The following is a 19,122-nucleotide window of genomic DNA, read 5'->3' as shown; positions in this document are numbered from 1 at the left end:
CGGGTGCCGAGGGTGGTGCTGCGCTCTGGGCAGTTGTCAGACATGCAGCGTTGTGTCTCATGCAGTTCAGACGTGAAAGCCTTTGCTTAATGTAAACTTGAGTTGCATTCTTTGGCAGTGGTAGTGTTGAGTAATTTCTAAAACATTGCTTGACTGTGCATTTTAGAATAGTGACCCTAGAATCCTAGGAGAAAATAGGAATGTGCCTCTATTTTTTGTTCTCTTATGTTCTGTTCTTCAGTGAGGATTTCTATAAACATTGAAGAGGGATGAAATAAAAATAAATAAACAAGCAAATAAATAAAAAGCAATAAAAAAAAACCAACCCTGAAAGCAGCCTAAAAATTGAGATTCTGAGGTCTTTGCACTTTCCCTTCCTGGTTTCCAAGCAGCCATTCTTGGAGGACTCTCTTTGTCATAGGAAAAGGAAAATACAGTTTTGTTCATTTCACAAGTTAGATTCTTTTTTTGTGTGTTATTAACAGGTTTGGCAAACATCGCAAAGATGACAAGAGTGAGAAAACTGGTAAAATAAAAGTGCAGGAAGCTCTTACTTCAGAAGAGGAGAGAATACGAATGAAGCAAGAACAGGAGAGGTAGACTTCAGTATTTGCTTAAACCTTGATAGAGAGAGTTTGTTTTTTAAATTAAATAACTGAAGTTCAATTTTCGCTGATGAAATTTCCCAAATGTTGATATGTTTATATATTTTAAATAACAAGACAAAGATGGATTTATTTTGGACATTAGTATGAACAGCTTCTTTTGCTGTATTAAGCATCTTTTATAGACCCAGAGCTCCTTTCCCTATTGAGGAGCCTGGCACAATAATATGAAATGTTTTTTCTATACAGTCTATAACTGATTTTATTGACATTTTCCAAACCCAAATATTTATATAGAATGAAGTATGTTTTGTATTTTTCTTCACTCTTGCATATCTAGTTTTTTCATTGATATATTTAGAAAAAATCTAAAAATTATATTTATCAGTATATTTGTCTCTGGAGTTCAGTCTATTTATGTGTGATGCAGTCTGTTTATGGAATGATATGTATATTAAACTGCTAATTGTAAAAATGAGTGGTGAGTACCTCTATTTTTCCTTGTCAGCTTCCCTTAACGTTTAAAGCTTATATAATATATATGTCATATGCTCTTCTCAATATTTCTAATCTACTTTTCATCCTGTCTCTTGTAGCCCTAGATATTTGGGGCCTAGACTCTGGTATCTTATCTATCCATTTAGTCAAAATCTTGGAAAGCTTAGGTTGTAAATTAACCAGGTGAGGATGTGCGTGGAGAGAAGACCTCTTTGAGTAGACACCTCTTCAGTAAGGAGGCAAACTTTAAAACGTTGCAGTTTGAATGCTGAGCGATAAACAGATTGAGACACATTTAGCAGTGAAAGTGAGCTGTGAATTGGAAGGATTTATCTAAAAATTGTGCTATAACTCAGCCATTAATTGAGGATTGATGCAGGAACTATGGAGGGAACTTCTGTTGTCCTTGTACAAGAGATATGACTAGTTAGACCTAATGACCCCTTCAACCATCCTCTCTGTGCACCTTGGACTTCTGCAGGTAAGAACAGGTTTATAAACAATGGCTTCGTCACTAACAGCTCCCTGGAAGAGCAGAGGCACAGTAACTCATGTAATCTCCTATGTTAAACCCAAAACGGTTCGCTTTCAGTCCTTTTAGGGTTGAGTGATATACATTAAAGTTAAGGCGGGCTAGAAGTATAATTTTATTAGTTATTGAAGGTCAGCAGCAAGTTGTAAAACTGCAGATACTTTGTCATTTTTGACCATCTGTTTGGATTACATTATGGGAAATTTTTTACTCTTTAACAGATATCCATGGCTTTCCCATCCACTCTGACAGTAGAGTGTGGCTGGATCACAGTATTAGGTTATCTTTTACTTGTCTGATTGGTTTTTATTTTCTCTTTTCTAACAAAATTGAAGCAGGGTCATTACATTTATTACTGGTTTTAAGAGTAATGTGCTTTCAGGTTAAATGCTAAAGGGGAATACTGGAACTGAAGGAAATAAGTGACTTTGGATGTGAGGGTGTTTGTTCAGTCAACTTGCCTTTACGCATGGGCAGACCCACTTTGTGGATAAATTCAAGAGAGGTTGAAAACTGCCTCCATCGCTCCAGCCAGCTCAGGGCTGGGGGAAGTTTAGCCACATAGGCACAGTGCTCATCCCTGGCTTAATACACTCTGCTGAACCCAAACTCACACAGCATAGAGGGTTCCTAGTAACCTTAGGTCCCCAGAAAATCAGCCATATAAATTTATTCAAAGGAGAAAGACTTTAGATTTAATTTAGTAATGTTTTATCTCTCTTCATTCTCTCTCTTTGTCTGTGTCTTTCTGTCTCTCTCAGTAAGAATGGTGAGAGTATAGACTGTCCATGTGGTGATATAGGAGAGGTTGCAATAGTCACGCTGGGTACCAAGGTAGAATTATGAAATTATTTGTATAGTCCCCAATGCATGGAGCAAATTCCTAATCCATGTCCATCAAGTGATGCTAACCAATTTTAATCTTTCCTGGAATTTCATTCCTTGTGTGTCATACAAACAATTTTATGTGTTCACTGAAACTGCAGAAAATGCATGTGCCAGAACTTCGTAACAGCTTGATGTTATCGTAACACGGGTCCTCCCCCTCCTGTTGCTCTCTCTCCTAACTGTGTATTTGCTCTCCTTTGTGTTATGTCTATAAGAGAATGCAAATTCTTTGGGGTAGTGGCATGTACAACTAATAAAAGACAATAAAATAGCAACCAAATGTGTGAGGTGCTTCCTTATGTTTCTGAAAAATTCAAATGTTGATTTGGTCCATAGAGACTAAATATTTTTGCAGTTAGATTGCAGAGAGTTTCCTGTAAAATAATGATGTTAGATACATGCTATTAATGAAGAGTACTCTTGCAAATTAACTGAACAATCCCTCAAAATGCTTACTAAGAGACAGAGTACAATATTACTGTCAGTGTTGGCTCATAATGGCTGCTATTTTAACTGTTTTCTGTGGGGTTTTTTTCTTCCTCAATGTTTTTAGTAGTTAAATTCACTTGCTGTGTTTTACTTGGTATTTGATACTATATACCTCGGTAATGATGCAATACTTTGGGGAAATAGGTTGGATTTAATGAATTTACTATGTATGAGAGGCTAGGAGCAAAAATCCTTAGGGGGTCAGAGAACAAGTGAACCGTCCATTAAAAAATCAATCATGCCCACAATTTTATGGAATTATTATGCCTTGATAATTTTAATAGTATTGTGCTTACAGTAGTACTTTCTTTAAAATCTTAAGAGTAGTGTTCATATTGATTATGAGACAAATAAGCAAATTAATGTTCTTCAATTTACCATGATTGAAATGAATAAAATTGCCTTTTATAAACATATTATTAATAATAATTCCTCATTAAGGAGCATATCTCTTAAGCTGTATATGGTATGTGTTTACTGACAATCTTAAAGTCATTTTGAGCAGAAAATTAAATTATCCAGTTGAAAATACAGGCAGCTTTCAATAAAATAGACTATTGAAACAATTAGCAGCATCGTCTGAGGAGACCACCCACCGATCTTACCAAAGTTGCTGTGAAATGCTTGCTATTTGTAATCTTTCCAAATGCTCGATTAACAGTTCATTCAAGGTCATAGGACATTTTACCCCATGTCACTGTTTTTTAACACTGGTTTACTTCAGAAAAAGAAGTCTGCTTCCATTATCCTTGAGTATCTGCCAAGCACTGATCTGAAAATCCAGAAGGGATCTGGTGTGCTGTTAGAAAGGGTGCTTCTCCCCAGCAATGGCACCAATCAAATCCCTAAGGCAAAACTGAGCAATAGGTTTTCTGAACTTGGCCTTGTGTCTCCTAAGGGAGCAACTATATTTCTTCAGGAAGTAGAATAAGACCTGAATTCAATTATCTCTATTCCGGTGCCAGATCACAGCTACTTTACATATACATGCTAACTTGGAGCCTGTCTTTGCCATACTGTCATCCTGTCCGTCACCCGACTGTTAAAACTGGGCACAGTTTTTGCTATAGTCACTCAGAGAGAGTGAAAAAACAGCCCCAGGCCCTTCTTAGTTTTCTAACAGATGGTCACCTCTCAATTCCAGAGTCTCCTGATGGACCAGTGGTTGGACCATCTTCCTAAAAGTAATGCCTTGGGTTTTACTGATTGGAGATGTATGGGATATCTTGAGCTTTCAGAGATGGTTCAAACTGTTTATAGGCTTTCATAGACATTGCTACACAGGATAGACTTATACCAGGTTCTGAAACTTGTGTCAATGACCAAAAGGAATTTCTGTTACAGTCCAGTTAGTTTTCATGTGGATGGTCACCTTCTGCTATGCTCTTCGACCTAAGCCTTTGGAAGCTCACAGACCTTTCCACTTTAGAAACTCTCTACATCTGGTATTTGAGGCCCCCCAGGATAGGGTTTTCTCTATATACAGCCAATGTGTCCATTGGTGTTGTGCAACCTGATTGCCCTGACATATTTTCTGACTTCTTCGAGACCTTGTAACATAAGCTCTTTGTTAGGAGATGTGAAGACAGAACTGCTAAGAAAACCCAGTGTTTTTGCCTTCTGTTTTTTATTGGGGTCCCTTGATGGAGAGTGACATCCCTTTAACAGCAGGTTCTGATACCTTCATCTTTCCTTCTTTCATCCTTGGATTTTTCCTTGGATTTGTTCTTTAGGGTTTTTTTGTTGGCTTAGTTCCCCCCACACACCCCTGCCTGCCCTCGTGCATTTCTGACACATTTCTGAAGATTAAAATCTTCAGCAAATCAAAACCCTTTTCCTGTGGACTGCACTCCTTCAGATAGGCCACGTGCAGTTCTTGAGCCACACTTGGCAAGCCCATGCATGCCTGCCGTGTCTTCAGCGTTGGACTGACTTCCTTTAGCAGTGCAAGTGCTCCCGAGCCCAGCCAGCTTCACTCTTTGTACCTGGGTAGTAGATAGCAGAGGAATGAAATAAACCTATTTCTGTGTGAAGTTTTCCACAAATCCAGCTGTATCCAGTGTGGTTCACCGCTAGATAATGGTTAAAAGATGAAAGTTGCAATTCTAATGTAATCTCATGATTCAGAGTATGTCATTCCAGCTATGGGCCAATAGTGTTTATGCTTTAATCTGCCTCTAGAGACACTTTCCCCTCTTAAAAAAAAGAGTCTAAAGGATATATTCTGTTTGGTTAATACCCTGGCTTCGGAGCTTTACTAATAGTCTATAAATCTCTGGGCTACTTATATAAGTATTTTAATCTTCGTATTGTACTCTTCCTCAACTTCCACTGAAATGGATGCAAAATCAGATGTTTAACCACTTGTGTTGTGAGGATCAGTCTGTGGGAGATAAGGAGAAACCTTTTGGAGGAGACTTAAAGAGCTGTTCTGGTGGAAGCACTGTGACAGAGGCTCTGGAAATGCTGGGAGGATGATGGAGCAGTCATGATGAAGCCCCTTTGGAGCCAGGAGCTTCCTTTGCTCTGAAAAAAACAGCTGTATGATTCCAGTCACTGCTATGGTTCTTGCAGGAAGATTAACACCCAGCGAAGCAACACACCGTGCTTCATACGTGTGTGTGGATAGTTATCATCTGGAAAAGAAACCCGGTTCTTTGCTAGTGCCCCTCCTCCCCCACCCCCCCTTGCTGTTTTGGAAAACGTAACCTTTTGTTCCTTTAGGCTACAAAGGGAATTACATTTACATAATTCCGCTGTTATTTTTATCCCCGTCTGTGCAAATGTCACCAGTGCTGGCATCGGGCGTGCCGTGGGACCGGCGCCTGCCGGCTGGGGCCGCGGGGCCGGGAGAGGGAGCTCCCGGCACGGCTGCGGCGCGGCTGCCGCCCCGCCGGGCGCTCTGGGGGGCTGCGGGACGGAAACCTCCTGGGGCTTGGTACGGCAGGGAGAACCTTGCCGCCTCGCCCTCGACTGGCGGAAAGTCTCTTTATAACGGGGGGTCGGGAGATGGTTTTAGTGGTTGGAGGTAGGAGGCGATGCTGGTGCAGCTGCCAGGGTGGGAGAGATGACCCGGGATCGTGGGCTTGCGGAGATGCCGTCGGGGGAGGCGGATCACGCGTTTGTCTCTGCATTGGCAGATTTTGCTGTTACTTTTGAAGATCGATCAATAGGCTGACAACGTTTTGGTGCGAACGTAAACAAGGCTACAGTTTCAGTGTGTGTTGTTCACGTAACGATTTTTCCTAAATTTAGAGTGAAACATTCTGTCTGTTCATTAGTAGCTGAAATAACACTGATACTTTTTTGCTGAAGGAGTCGGTCATTCCATAAAATGCTTCCTGTATTATATGTTTCCTTAGGGTATAAGGGTCTTTATCTCCATCATATAATAAACTTCTCTTCATCTTTCTCTAGTGCCATTAAAGCCACAAGCCCTTTGTTGTAAAAGTATACTAATGAATAGAAATGTTACAACAAGAACAGAAGTCTTGTGTTTTCCCTTCATCATGCATCATCCATTTTAATTAGACGAAAGGGTGGTGAGTACTGTGACAAGAGTCTGGAATTAAAATCATTAATTGATGTCAAGCTGACGAGAGACTGCTAACATGAATTTACTGACAGCAGGAAAGAAATTAACCTTATTACTTTATTTAGTACATTGGGGCTATTTATTATATTTTCCTGTGCAAGTTCAGTGTGCTCCATCTATGATGATAGAGAAAGACAAATAATTAATAAAACCTACGTAACGCTTTATTACCTCCTATCAATGAAGTTTACATGAAAACCACATCAATAACTTACAACAAACTAACCCACCGCGTCCCTTTAATCAGCATACCTCATGAAAACCATTCCAGCAATATTTTTGTATTTTAAATGAGTAAAACATGCTATCTATGCTCACCAGCCAAGTAGAATTGCAAAAGTGATCTCATTTAAAGCCATGCCTTAGTTTCTTAATGTCAACGTTGCAAAAAATGAAACATATTTTCTCCAGCAGTGACATTGATTGGAATAACTGTCTGTTTTGATCATCATTGGAAGGTCAGCCTAACAAAGATGAGTTTTAATGTTAAGCATCTTTACTCTTCAGATGAAAGAGTACAACAGTGTCTTAGATAATGACAGCAGCATCCTATAGATAATTTGTGACCCAAAGGTCATAATAAAAGAATAGAGGGGAGGTCATCCTGTAGTAAAGGCCATCTGGAACTGTTAAAGCATCAGATGGAGTAGGGGGCTGAACAGCAGGACACTCTTGGTGTCTTTCCAGATTTCCCAGAGAGACCATAATATTTTTATTGGAAAACCCCAACTTTTTTCCCCTTAAGCAAAATATTTTCACGAAGCAGTTTCATCTTACTTTTAGGAAAAAGGGCAACATACTGTGATGGGGACAGGATTTTTGTTTCTTACATAGCCTAATTGTTATCTGTATCTTTAAATAATGCAGAGGTTCAGCTTTAGTTTTGCTGCTGCTCTATTTTGATGCCACTTAACAGCTTTCACAAAAACTATTACTTCCAAGTCCGTTATTACTGCAGGCGTTCAAATTATAGATATTGTCTAAAGTGACTTGTGCAAAATCTTTTCTGATAAAAATGCCACCCCCTTCCCAGGCTGTAAGAGAGGAGAGAAAGAATTCCTCTGTGAATCAGAAAATCAGAGCAATGTGTTTCTCATTCTCACTTATTTTGAGACGGGGTCTGCTTGTCAAGGGATATTCCAGTTTTGTTGAGATTTGTAGCATTGTTTTTGGCAGTGTTATTTTACATAATGGAGGAAGGTGCAGGATGTGAAAACAAATCAAGGGCAGTAATTTTTGTAAGAGAACACAGAAATGAAGCATGAGAATTTGGAGCTCTGGAAAAACATTTCTGACCAGTTCCACTCCATAAAAATACTGACTCTGGGAGATACGTGTATTGAAGCTTTTGTGGAATAATAGTTGCTGAGGTGTTTTTTTTAAACAAAGCTCCTCACATTCTTTAGGTACATATTATATAGATTTTTAAGACATCATAATAAAAGTGTATTTGCTCTATTATTCCTCCACAGTGATTTAAGTCATTATACTGGGGAAAGGCTGTCCAGTTTCCTTGCCACATATTTAAAAATAACATTTACGTGGTCTTTATAATATTCTGAGTTGCAAATTTCATTGAGGTGTCGTGCAGATCACATGAATTCAGCACTCGGTTACAGATCTCAGTTCCAAGCAAGAGCACTAGTATGTGTGATTCGCTTCCCAATGCAAAGAACTTTAGCATAAGGCAGGTTACAGGTAGAGTTGCTATAGCAAATGCTTAAATGAGAATTTTAAAAGTTGTACGGCAATTATTAATTTACTGAACTTGTTGCTGAGCTGAGCAGAAGTGAAAACCCATCAGACTTCCCAGGCTGAACTACAGGAGTCTTAACAGTAAGATAGGGCACTAAACCCACTCCTTTCTCCTAATTCTTAGATAGAGCAGCCAGTAGTTGAGTAACCAGAAAGACACTTAATAATGTATTCACAACAGGCAGATAGGTCCTCCCTCTGCACCACAGCTGGAATTTGTATTTTGTAACCAGTTAGTAGAACAAACCTTTTAATGGGTTACAAGAAACCTGCTGCTGTTTCTGGCCATGCTGTAGTTTTATGTCTCACTCGTAGAACAAGTATGTCACTCGGCGCTGTGACCCAGGAAGATTTTAGAAGTGAATCCTGAAAGATGCTGTGGATGCTAATTTGGGGTCCTGAGCAAATTTAAATCTGCAAATGCTGATTTACAAGTTATATTCTCTATTGGTGGAGTGGTTTTTTTACCTTTTCTTTCTTTCCACTTCAGTGGATGAGGTTCACATAATCTCTTGCTTTGTTGTAAGGTTTTTAGTTGTATTTTATTGTCCCTTCAGACTGTTTCATTTTCCCACTTCAGGCTTAGGGCACTTGATACTCTAGAAGCACACAATGATGGGCTTGAAATAGAGCTCATGGCAGAATTTTATACCTTCTTTTGTTACTAGACTTCAGCTAGAAGACCGTAGGTACTGGTTAGGCCTAGTTCAACTAACTGATGCCAGTATCATAGCTGGACCTCCAGTTACTGCCTGCAGTACCTGGAAATGACTGCTTTGATTTATGGTATGATATATGGGGCCATTTGCTATCCAGTGTGTCTGTGTCCTTTTGTTTCTTGCATGCACAGAAACAGCTGCTTCTTACACATGTAACTGCAGAATTCCACTGTTACCCACCAGTGCAGCTTTCTGCATTATTCTCCAGTTGGGAGAAAAAAAAGAAAGGAAAAATGATGGAGAAGTGAACCAAGGAAGCCTATGCGAGAGAGGAAACCAGGGCTCTTAAGATGAGGAGCAATAAGAGCAGGAGCTCTCCCAAGTTATGCTTCAGCCATAGCTGAATCTCATGATCTTCTTCCTTTCTGCTTCAGTCCGGCAAAAGAGCTAAAATGGAGATTAGAGTGGAATTAATCTAATGATCAGGGATCTGTTGTTGTAGGTGCAAGTATCAGCTCTTCTGGCCGGTTTTGTAATGCAAAAGAAAAACTAAATTCCATTTTGCTTACAGACAGCAGTAACGTTCTTTGATGCATCATGGCTCCCAGCAGGATAACTGTCCCAGTTGCCCATCTGGGTGATCATCCACTGCTGGGGTCACTGACCCTTAGATCAAACATGAAAATAAGGAAAGAAAATTGCAGTCATGGTAGTGTTTGTTTTGGGGATGGGAGAACCTATACTGTCTGTGTGTCTGATACAGTCAGCTTTGGTTGAACCATATCCGTTAAAAAAACACAGCAGACATACTCTCCAACCAGAAGTGCTGCAGGCTGTTAAATACAAAGAAGTCTAGAAACTCCCCTGAATTGTAAGGAAGGTGGTAATTTACAGATTTTTAAAATCAAAATAAGCAAGGGTTTTCACTTGTTTACCCCAAGATCCAAGAAACCAGGCTTGAGATACTCTGCTGGGGGATGTACCTTCATTTTGGAAAGGATGAATCAAGAAGGTCAGAGGATAAGGGAAGGTAGGGGTGAAATACATGAGAGATTCCACTAGGTTAGAGGAAATGATTCTGATGTCTTCTTTAGTTTCATCAGTGTCACTTGGTTTCAAATTGGTGTTTGCACTTTACCTCCATATACACATAATATTTACTTTTTTCTCCTGTGTTTTCTTTCATTTCTTTACATCTTCATTTGTACTTTACTGCCTTTTTAATGACCATCTTTATGAAGTCCTTATAAAAAATGAGCATGTTGTTCTCTTCCTAATGTATTAGGGCACTTATAGTAATCACCTTTATTCTCCCCTGCCTTTTTTTTAAATTTTATTTTTAACTCCAGCCCTCCTGGGTTGTAGCTCATTAAAGGTTTTTGAAATTCTCCCGTATCTCTTCTGCATGTGGGATTTCAGGAGGGGGGAACTTCAGAGACAGTAAGTACTATCGTAGAGTCTAATTGGCAGATAGGCTGTGATTGTTGAAGGAGACAGAAAATTAAGACTGATTGTGTAGGTCCATGTCTTTAATTTTGAGGTGGTGCACAGCCCCTCTCCCCCCCTTTTCTTTTCTTTTTATCTGTAGTCCTTGTTGTTTCACTGTGGGCATAGAATGGATATATAGGAAATATATGTGTGTAAAATTTCCATGTAGGTGCAGAATTATAGATCTGAAAGAGAGATCCTGTCACTTTTCACAGGTAGGATCTCCTGTGTATGTCATTCCTACAAGATGTTTGGTTCTTCCTGGGCTTTTTTTTTCCAGTTTATTATGACATAGTCTACAACTTCCTATGGCAATCTTTCCCACTACCTTTTCATTAGAAAGCTCCCCTGCCCGCAGTATCTTGTCTCAGTTATTCTTGCTGCAGTTTAAATACCTAGTACTTGCATTAGAGATGGAAAGCATGATTCTTTTCCTCCTTATGTATCCAGAGACTGCTGTTATGTCACCAACTCTATCTTTTTCTTGATGTTGTGGACTCATGTCTGTTATCCAGTAGAACTTCCAGATCCACTCCTGAAAAAGCAAGTCACAGATTTTACACCTACTTTTAATTGGTGTGCTTAATTATTCTAACTATGTAAATTACCTTCCATTTGCTGTTATTGAAGTTAATTCTATTTTTAAAGCCTACTCTATCTATTTTTCAGGAACATTTAAAATGCTAATCCTTTCCTCCAAAGTTCCTTCATTTGGGTTTTCTGTGGATTCAATAGCGTTCTAATTAATAATGAAAAACCTGAGTTAATTCAGAGAGACATCCATGTAGAAAACATCCCGATCCATCCATCTGTGAACTGCTGAGCTCTACTCCCTAGATACTCTGTGGGAACTGCCTAGTTCAACCCATTGTGTCCATCCCGTGGCTGGTTTTCTTACCCGGGGACATAGTGTTTCTGCTCTGTTCACAAGGCTGTTTAAGGTGTTGTAGAAGGAAATCCAACTGACTTGACCACATCTGTTCCTGATAAATCTACGGTGGCTACTGCTTGTGCCATTATCTTCTCTGTGCTTACCAATAATTTGTTTCAAAGGGGATTGATGTAAAACTTGATGAGTCTGTAATTCTCCTCCTTCAAGGGATGCTTGACTTTTTCTGGTCTTTCAATATTTCAGCTCCCATCAACAGGTTCTTGTCGTTACTGAAAAAGGTCTGAGACTGCCTCAGACAGTTGTGTAAAGCCTAACTACCATAACCAGTTTCTAGCTACTTCTTTAGCTGTTAGATTGGAGATCTGTTTGTTATTGGTGGCAGTATCAATTGTGCTGGCCACCTGCTTGCAATCAACCATTTTAGTGAAGACAGATGCAAAGAAAAAAACCATTAAGCCTTAGGTCTCCTCAGCATCATCTGTCAATATCGTTCCCTCACTACTGCGCAGGGGAGCAACCTTTTCTTTGCTCTTCCTTTTACTGCTAATGCAATTACACAATGATTTATTGTTATCTTTAGAGCTCCCTGCTACTTTTATTTCACATTGTGCCTTGGCCTTTCTGATTTTGCCCCTTGTGCCTGTGCTGATCCGTAGCAAGCTGACCGCATTCTGTATGTGTTTGAGATCAGAGGACAGCCATATTTCAGCCAGTTGGCCACACATGTATGTACACAGGAGATAAGGCAGAATTGTTTATTTTTTTCTTTTAAGAACTTGAAAAACGTTGGTCTTCAGCCTTCCAATTTAAAAATTAGGTTTACATGCTGTATTTGCTGACTTTTTTAAAAAATATGCTGAAATTTTGAATGAAATGAGTGGGCAAATAAGGAAAAGGAGATGTCTTTCTTGTTCACAAGCTACTGCTGTTGCTGCCCATGATTATCCATTGCCCACAGTGGTCCTTTGGAGTTATTTTCCCAGAAAAGCAGATAACTTTGCTGAGAGATGGTTTTAGCTGTGGTAACTGCCTACCTCTAATCGTGATAAGCTAAGTGTTATATGCCGGTTCAGAGGGAAATCAGAATAATGCCTATAATCAAGGTACCCTCATTAGAAGAGTAGTTGTCAGAAAAATTCTGCTTGGAACCAGACAAAGGTCAAAGAAAAATACATGAGAGGACAAACTCCCATATTGACTTGATTGCCAAAAATTAGAAAAAGGGCCATTAAAGACCTGAAGGCAGTAGAGGAGAGGGGGAGGAGAACCAGTAAGACCTGCCTTAGTGGCTGGCGCTCTGTGCCTGCGAGGTATTTTTTACTAGTAAAGGAGGAGGGGACAAATTTGACAAGATTTGGCTACTGGCCAACACACCTCCTGACCTCTTTATTAGAAATTATATCTGGCAAAAATTGGACTGAATGTGTTCATCCCGTCTGACTAACTTAAACAAGCTGACTGGCTTTATAAACACATCGTCGTTTTTCTCTGGTTTCAATCCATCATCCTGACGCATGCCAGTCTGATGGCAGAAGAACTGAGAACTGGCAGTGGTGAATGCCTTGTCATTTAGCTTCTGTCCTTACACAATGCTGTTCCTAGCCTTAATAAACATTGTCAGCCATCTCACATATGTGGAACTGCAAGCATTCAATACTGATTTTGTAAATGAGTGAGCCTCAGTGGAAAAGAAGAGGTTGTGGATTATCACTTGGGCAATAGCCGAATCCTGGCAGCAGCAGGAGGATTAATTGAATTGACCAAGCAATTGCACACCAGAAACAGCAGCCAACATTGTCTCTGCTCTGAGGGTAGGACATTGCTCCATTGCAACAGCAAATGTAGTGTACGAGCCATGAAGATCCTTCCCATGCTGTGTTCATCAATTAAGATAAGTAGGTGATTTTCTGTAAGGATCTGAATCACTAATATGAACAAATCCCACAAAGGGGATTGAAGCTCCCAAGGGATTGGGAATAGATTTATAATTTCACTCCTAATACTACCTGAAATTAAGGTCGATTTCTCTGCTTTTGCCAACTTTGCTTATTCATTTTTGCTCGTAACAGCTCTGCCAACACCCCAGATTTTAGTTTTCCATTGATGGAAAAAGGTTAAAGTTTAGTCCAGATAGAACTGCTGTAAACATTTGGATCAGGGAGGTATTTTGCTCACAGACTAATATTATTAATTTGGTATCTGCATGCGAGCTACATGGCTGAATGCCCTTTGTGGTCAAGGGCACACACTCAGTTGTACAGCCCGGAGAAGATTTTGGCTTCACCTTGAAGCAGCCACGTTTCCACTGTTCAGCTGAGCTGCTCTCTAGACTGTGTGGGCAACCACCTAGGTGTGACTTAATCTTGACCAACTCTTCTGGAAGCCCAAAACCTGTGTCAGCACTGTAATTTAGGTGTTTAAAACAGTGGCTGCCCTCACCTGAAAGCTGAATCCCGCTCCCAGTGTTTTGAAGAAGAGAACAAGGTGGCAGCTGCTTGCTGGAGATAGCAGTGCAAAAGCTCTTTCCATACTTTTGTGACCACCATTTCCATGGATAGGAGCTGCGGTACAATGGGTATGTCTATCACTACTGGATTAGTTTGCAATGAAAAGCTCTTTTAACAATTATAGGAAGTTCTGCAGCTAACAATATTGTCATTTTGAAGGAGTTATCATTAGCTTTTGAATTGAGAGGCACACAAATGTGTGAGGATAGTGTATACTTTACTGAACATTATAATTTGAGTCTCAAAAGCACGACAGTACGTTGTTGACATTTTCAGTATTAACACTTCAGCAAGAAGGATTTAGAAACTTCTTGGGATAGCTTTTGTGTTTTTAAAAGTTCAGTTTCATTTAAACACTACAAAATTGATAAGCAGTTTTTGCAAAATTCTTTGAAGATGAAAGGAGTTATATGAATGCTAAGCAATATTATTATTGTTAAACCCCCACAAAATCCATAGGAAGGCCATAAATCCTCAAAATTAGCTGATTTCAGACATATGCATTTTTATTGTGCCTCAGTATGAAGGATAGAAGTCAGTGAAGACTGCTTAATGCACATATCCACATTGTGAAACCAAAGTACAGTGGTCAAACACTTCTCTAGATACTGGACTTCAACAGCAGGAGTGTTCCAGATTAGGGCTGAAGGACAGAGCACATTCCAGATTCCCATCTGTGCTGCACAGTGTGTTTACATATTTGTTTCAGTCTTTCCCACGGTAATCTGGCGTTTGCTGTATGCATACTCAATGCAGTATGTGCCAACAAATTACTTAGGCCCTATCATGAATATACACACACATGCACAAGGAGGGGGGATCAACATTAAAAAAAAAACCAAAACGCCACTACATTAAATTCAGGTTCTTATATAAAAATATATTCAGAGTTTTATAATTACAAAAGGGATAGTGCAGTACCCAGCTGATAGCTGTTATTCTTTTCAAAATCATATCTACATAGTTTTTCCTGGTCATTTGGTTCCTTTAAGTTTGGGGGCATAATGTTTAAATGCAGTATGTCCTGGAGAAGGCAAACTCAAAGCTGTATTTTAAACAATATTCAAAAATACCCTAAGTAATCACAATACCTATAAAGTTGTCATATGAAAGTGATAGGACTTGCACAGTGGTTTAAACTTAAAGAACAGAAAATTAATTAAGAAAAAAAATCAGAATCTTTTGGATCTCAGTATAGTCAGACATCTTACAAGTTTCACTTTAGGGTTACCCGTTGTTAAGTGTTACTGCAAATGATTACTGGCTATTTTGGTTATAATGAACAGTAAGGTTTATAATGCTTTTGGAGTCTGATTTTTAATTCTACATATTTCCTGATGGATATGAACATAATTACTTGCATAACACTTCAACAATCAGTTCTCTCCCTCTTGAGCGACAATAAGTGTCCCTCGTTGAACCGTGCATGGGAAAAGCTTAACGTCCTTGCTGCAAACGCTGCTGTGTCCAAATGCATCAAGTAGCTGATAAGCAATAAGAAAAGTTGGTTAACATGAAATGGCAGACACTTATGTCTCCACCTGTGGAGAGTGATGTGAGACTCATGGTCAAAAGTTAGGAAGTTCACCAGCATCGCTCAATGTAACACCGAGGCCAGTATTGCCAGTTACCACCAGGTAAATCTGATTTATAACAACCACTTCACATCACAATGTTTTCTCCTGGCCGAATTACTCTACACCACATTATTGCTATATTGTCACATTTCATGCACTGAAATTTTGGTTATCATCTAAAATGCAGGGATTTTTTTTTCTCTCAAACTGGTGTCAGTTGGTGTTCCATTAGATGCTGATACGTTGTCCACTGAAATGAAAATTAAACCTACTGATGTCTAGGAAATTTCTAATTTCCTTTGCTCCTCCCATTCAGAGGACACGTATCAGTAGACGATGCATTCCTTCACAGGGTAATTAACACAGGACTAAAAACTGGACGTGAAACCTGCAGAGAATCAACAACCACAGATCGTTCTCAGGCCTGTTTTTCCTTACACATAGATACCTTCCAAGTGATTAAGGTTGTAACACTTCTGAATTGCAGCTTTGGAGTGTAGGACAATGTAAAACATATATTTTTATTTTAAAGTAAGCATGCAGAAACATGGTTTAAATTTGAAATGGGTCTTGTGTTTAAACCTGAATCTTCCTTCACTGTAAATTAAACAAAACACAATTCCAGTTTGATCTTGCCAAAATTGCAGTGTTACATTGCAGTGTTACAGTTTTCAGTTCTGTTTTTCCCTAAGAAAATAAAAAGGAATCAGTAAAGAAAATATTTTTATTTTCAAAATTGCAAAATTAAAAGATGTTTAAGAGAAACTTTCTCAGATTTCTTCTATATGCCTTTTTGGTGTTTGTGTGAGTTGTGTGTCCACTGTGACTTAATATGAGTGAGAGCTGTGGTGTGCAAGTCCGTAGTAGTAGCCATAAAAAAAGGAATCATGCTGAGGTACAGTTTGGGGCATGTAAATGAATCACTGAACCATCAATGCAGGTGGCAGTGGCTGTTGAAGGGAGATCAGTTGTATCCCAAATCAATATCCTTGGTCACTACTTGTAGGATTTGGGGGGGAAATAGGTTTGCCTATTTGTGCTATGCTCCTAGTCCTTGCTTTTGTTACAGCAATCTTAGTTAGCAGAGAAAGAATGATTTCTGTGGGACTCAGTCTGAGAAAGGCACTTAAATTTAGATGTTCACATACCAGCTCAGGGCTTGATTCACATGCTTGAACGCAGATGTCTTGTGTCATTTGAATTACCACAGACTCTGAGCCATTGGTGGAGGGGCTGGCAGTTGTGACGGGGGCCAAAAGGAGTCCTTCTTGTCCAGCAGCTGGATTACCTGGGGATGTCAGGTGGCTGTAGCTTTCTGTGTTTGAGGAGCCTAATCAAGGCTGAGTATCCAGGCTCCCAATGAAGACCTAAACAACAGCATCAAAAGCCTCTTCAGAGCAACTCCAACACACCTACTGGCATGGCAGCTGGGTAACTGGAGTCTGACCCTGAGCTGTAAAGGGAGCCTGCACAGTTAGCTGGTGTGACCTCAGCTACTGCAGGTGTCTAAATTCTGACGTCTTAAACTGCAGCCTGAATCCCACCTTTTGTGAATCCCCTTTTCTTTTTTGCAAAGATTAATCTTGATTGTGGCTAAGTTTAAAATTCCTCAAAATGTCAAAGTTTTACCTAACTTCAAGGGTTTTCTGTTTTCAAAAGAGACAAGGCTCGCATTCAAAAGAGACAGAGGCTTTGAGTAGGCTGCTCTTGTTCAAAGTTGGTGAACAAGCTGTCTTTGGAAATGGCACGTAACAGAGGTGCATAGAGCTGTAGTCTGAATGGATGGATGCTGTCACACTGTGTAGCCGTGGCTGTATTAGATGAAAAAGGAGCACATTTTACTAATGGAAGGGAGGAGACAGCTGAGTGCTTCATTTTGCAATGATGACAGAGCATTAAATTGGTCTGGGGAGACAATGTTGGGGGGTTGTGGTTTTTTTCAGTTTGCTGTGCATGTGTGTGTGATACATCAAATTTTCTAAAATGCCAAAGAAACTTTGAAGCCCAGATCAAATTTTAGTAATAGCTTTGTGTGCTTTTGAAAATATGACCTGTGCTCAATTCATGTTTGTCAGATTCCTAAATGTCATCTGTTTTTATCTGTCACTTTTTATCATGCAGCTAAACGAGCGCACCTAGATACAAAACCCCAGTGCACTGTCACCTTTCATTTGCAACTTTAACATAAGGCATATGTTGTTACTTTCTGAGAAGAAACTGCCTACTTTTGAGAGCTGCCAGATTCAGTTTGTTTACATTTTAAGCAAAACATGCACTTTTTGCACGATTCGTACAAGAATCTACCTCTGCTGTTTACTGCATGCATACATACATAAATATATATCTATGTGTCCTATCTTTACAAAGTATTCTAAATTCTGAAAGAAGTATGGCTTTTGTAGTATTGGGCCAAGAAAGTACGGTAAAATTCCTCTGTAAAACCAGGCATTAGAACCACTAAATCTGTTCGGTTTCGATGGAGTACAATGCGGTACAAATGGTGCCAGACAATTCTCAGACAGGTCAGGTAACAGCACCAGCATTCTAAGATGCATGAAACAACAGGCAAATGCTGTTTACCAGCAGCTATGGCTATTCATCTTTTAACTTAACTTATTTTAATGAAAGAACAGATGGTGGATGATCAGGCTTCTTCCTTAAAGGCCAGTGTTGATTGTAGCATTGCTTCGATCTAGACTTCAATATCCAAGGTAAACCTGAGACTCCCATGACAAACTGAAACTGGAAACACGTTAATGGTTTTCATTACGATGGGCTACCTAAAGTGTCTGCTAACTGCTGCTTTCACATGACAGGGGGGAAAAGTAGTTTCAGCCTTCTTTTAATTTTTCAGAATTCAAGCAAAAACTCGAGAATTTCGAGAGAGACAAGCTCGTGAACGTGACTATGCAGAGATACAGGATTTTAACCGGACGTTTGGCTGTGATGCAGACCCAATGTATGCTGGGATTGCTTCCTATGACTCTTCTTCAAATAGCGGCACAATAATGTTGAACACCCGACCACAGAGCCCAAGGGAAGGGCAGACGGTGGAAGCCTTGTATGCCCAAGTGAAGAAACCACGGAATTCAAAGTCTTCACCTGTAGACAGGTAGGCACCAGGCATCAATCAATATGCTCTTTCAGAATCCACCCTGGTAATGCTTTTGTCACGCAGATGACTATACATCAGTTGGAAAGTCAAAACTGCTTTTTTATTAATGCCTTTTAAAAAGCCATTATGTGGAGAAGTACTGAGCTCACACAAATCAAACTGTAACAGAATGGGACGTGAAAGTTATTTTCTGCATAGCTGCTGCTTTTCTTCTCATTCTTCAGGTGGTTTGGAATTTTGGAGTTACCATTTGGTATAATTCAGATTGCATTCAAAGCTGTAATGCTATCTGGTTTATTTGTCAGAGCTCTAACTGATGTGATTGTGGAATACATCTCCAACTTATTCATGGCAGTTACGAAAACTCTGGAAAGTTCTTACTGTTTAAATCAAAAGGGAGTTAAAGCTTACCTGGATTCTAGTTCTAGTCCTGAACTTCAGTCTAAGAGGTGGAGCTTTTTGATTACGTATAGACCCAAGTGAGTAAACTTCAAGATTGTCTTGGGAGTTGCTTTCTCTTTT

At 39.5% G+C, this 19,122-nt stretch overlaps 1 protein-coding gene across 1 annotated transcript in view; it reads left to right on the top strand.

Moving 5' to 3' along the window:
- The window catches only part of PARD3 (par-3 family cell polarity regulator), a gene marked incomplete at its 3' end in the record, with an annotated part of 453,440 nt that overhangs the window by 336,770 nt on the left and 97,548 nt on the right, over positions 1-19,122 (top strand). The window contains exons 21-22 of the mRNA XM_084260488.1: positions 486-596; positions 18,340-18,597. Of these exons, the coding sequence (XP_084116614.1) occupies positions 486-596; positions 18,340-18,597 (369 nt within the window). The remainder of the gene's footprint in view (positions 1-485; positions 597-18,339; positions 18,598-19,122) is intronic.

This window comes from Gallinula chloropus (assembly GCF_964237585.1).
Source record: "Gallinula chloropus genome assembly, chromosome: 2".
NCBI classification, from domain to species: domain Eukaryota; kingdom Metazoa; phylum Chordata; class Aves; order Gruiformes; family Rallidae; genus Gallinula; species Gallinula chloropus.
Note: the sequence above shows the minus strand (reverse complement) of the source record. Positions and strands in the feature narration are given on the sequence as shown.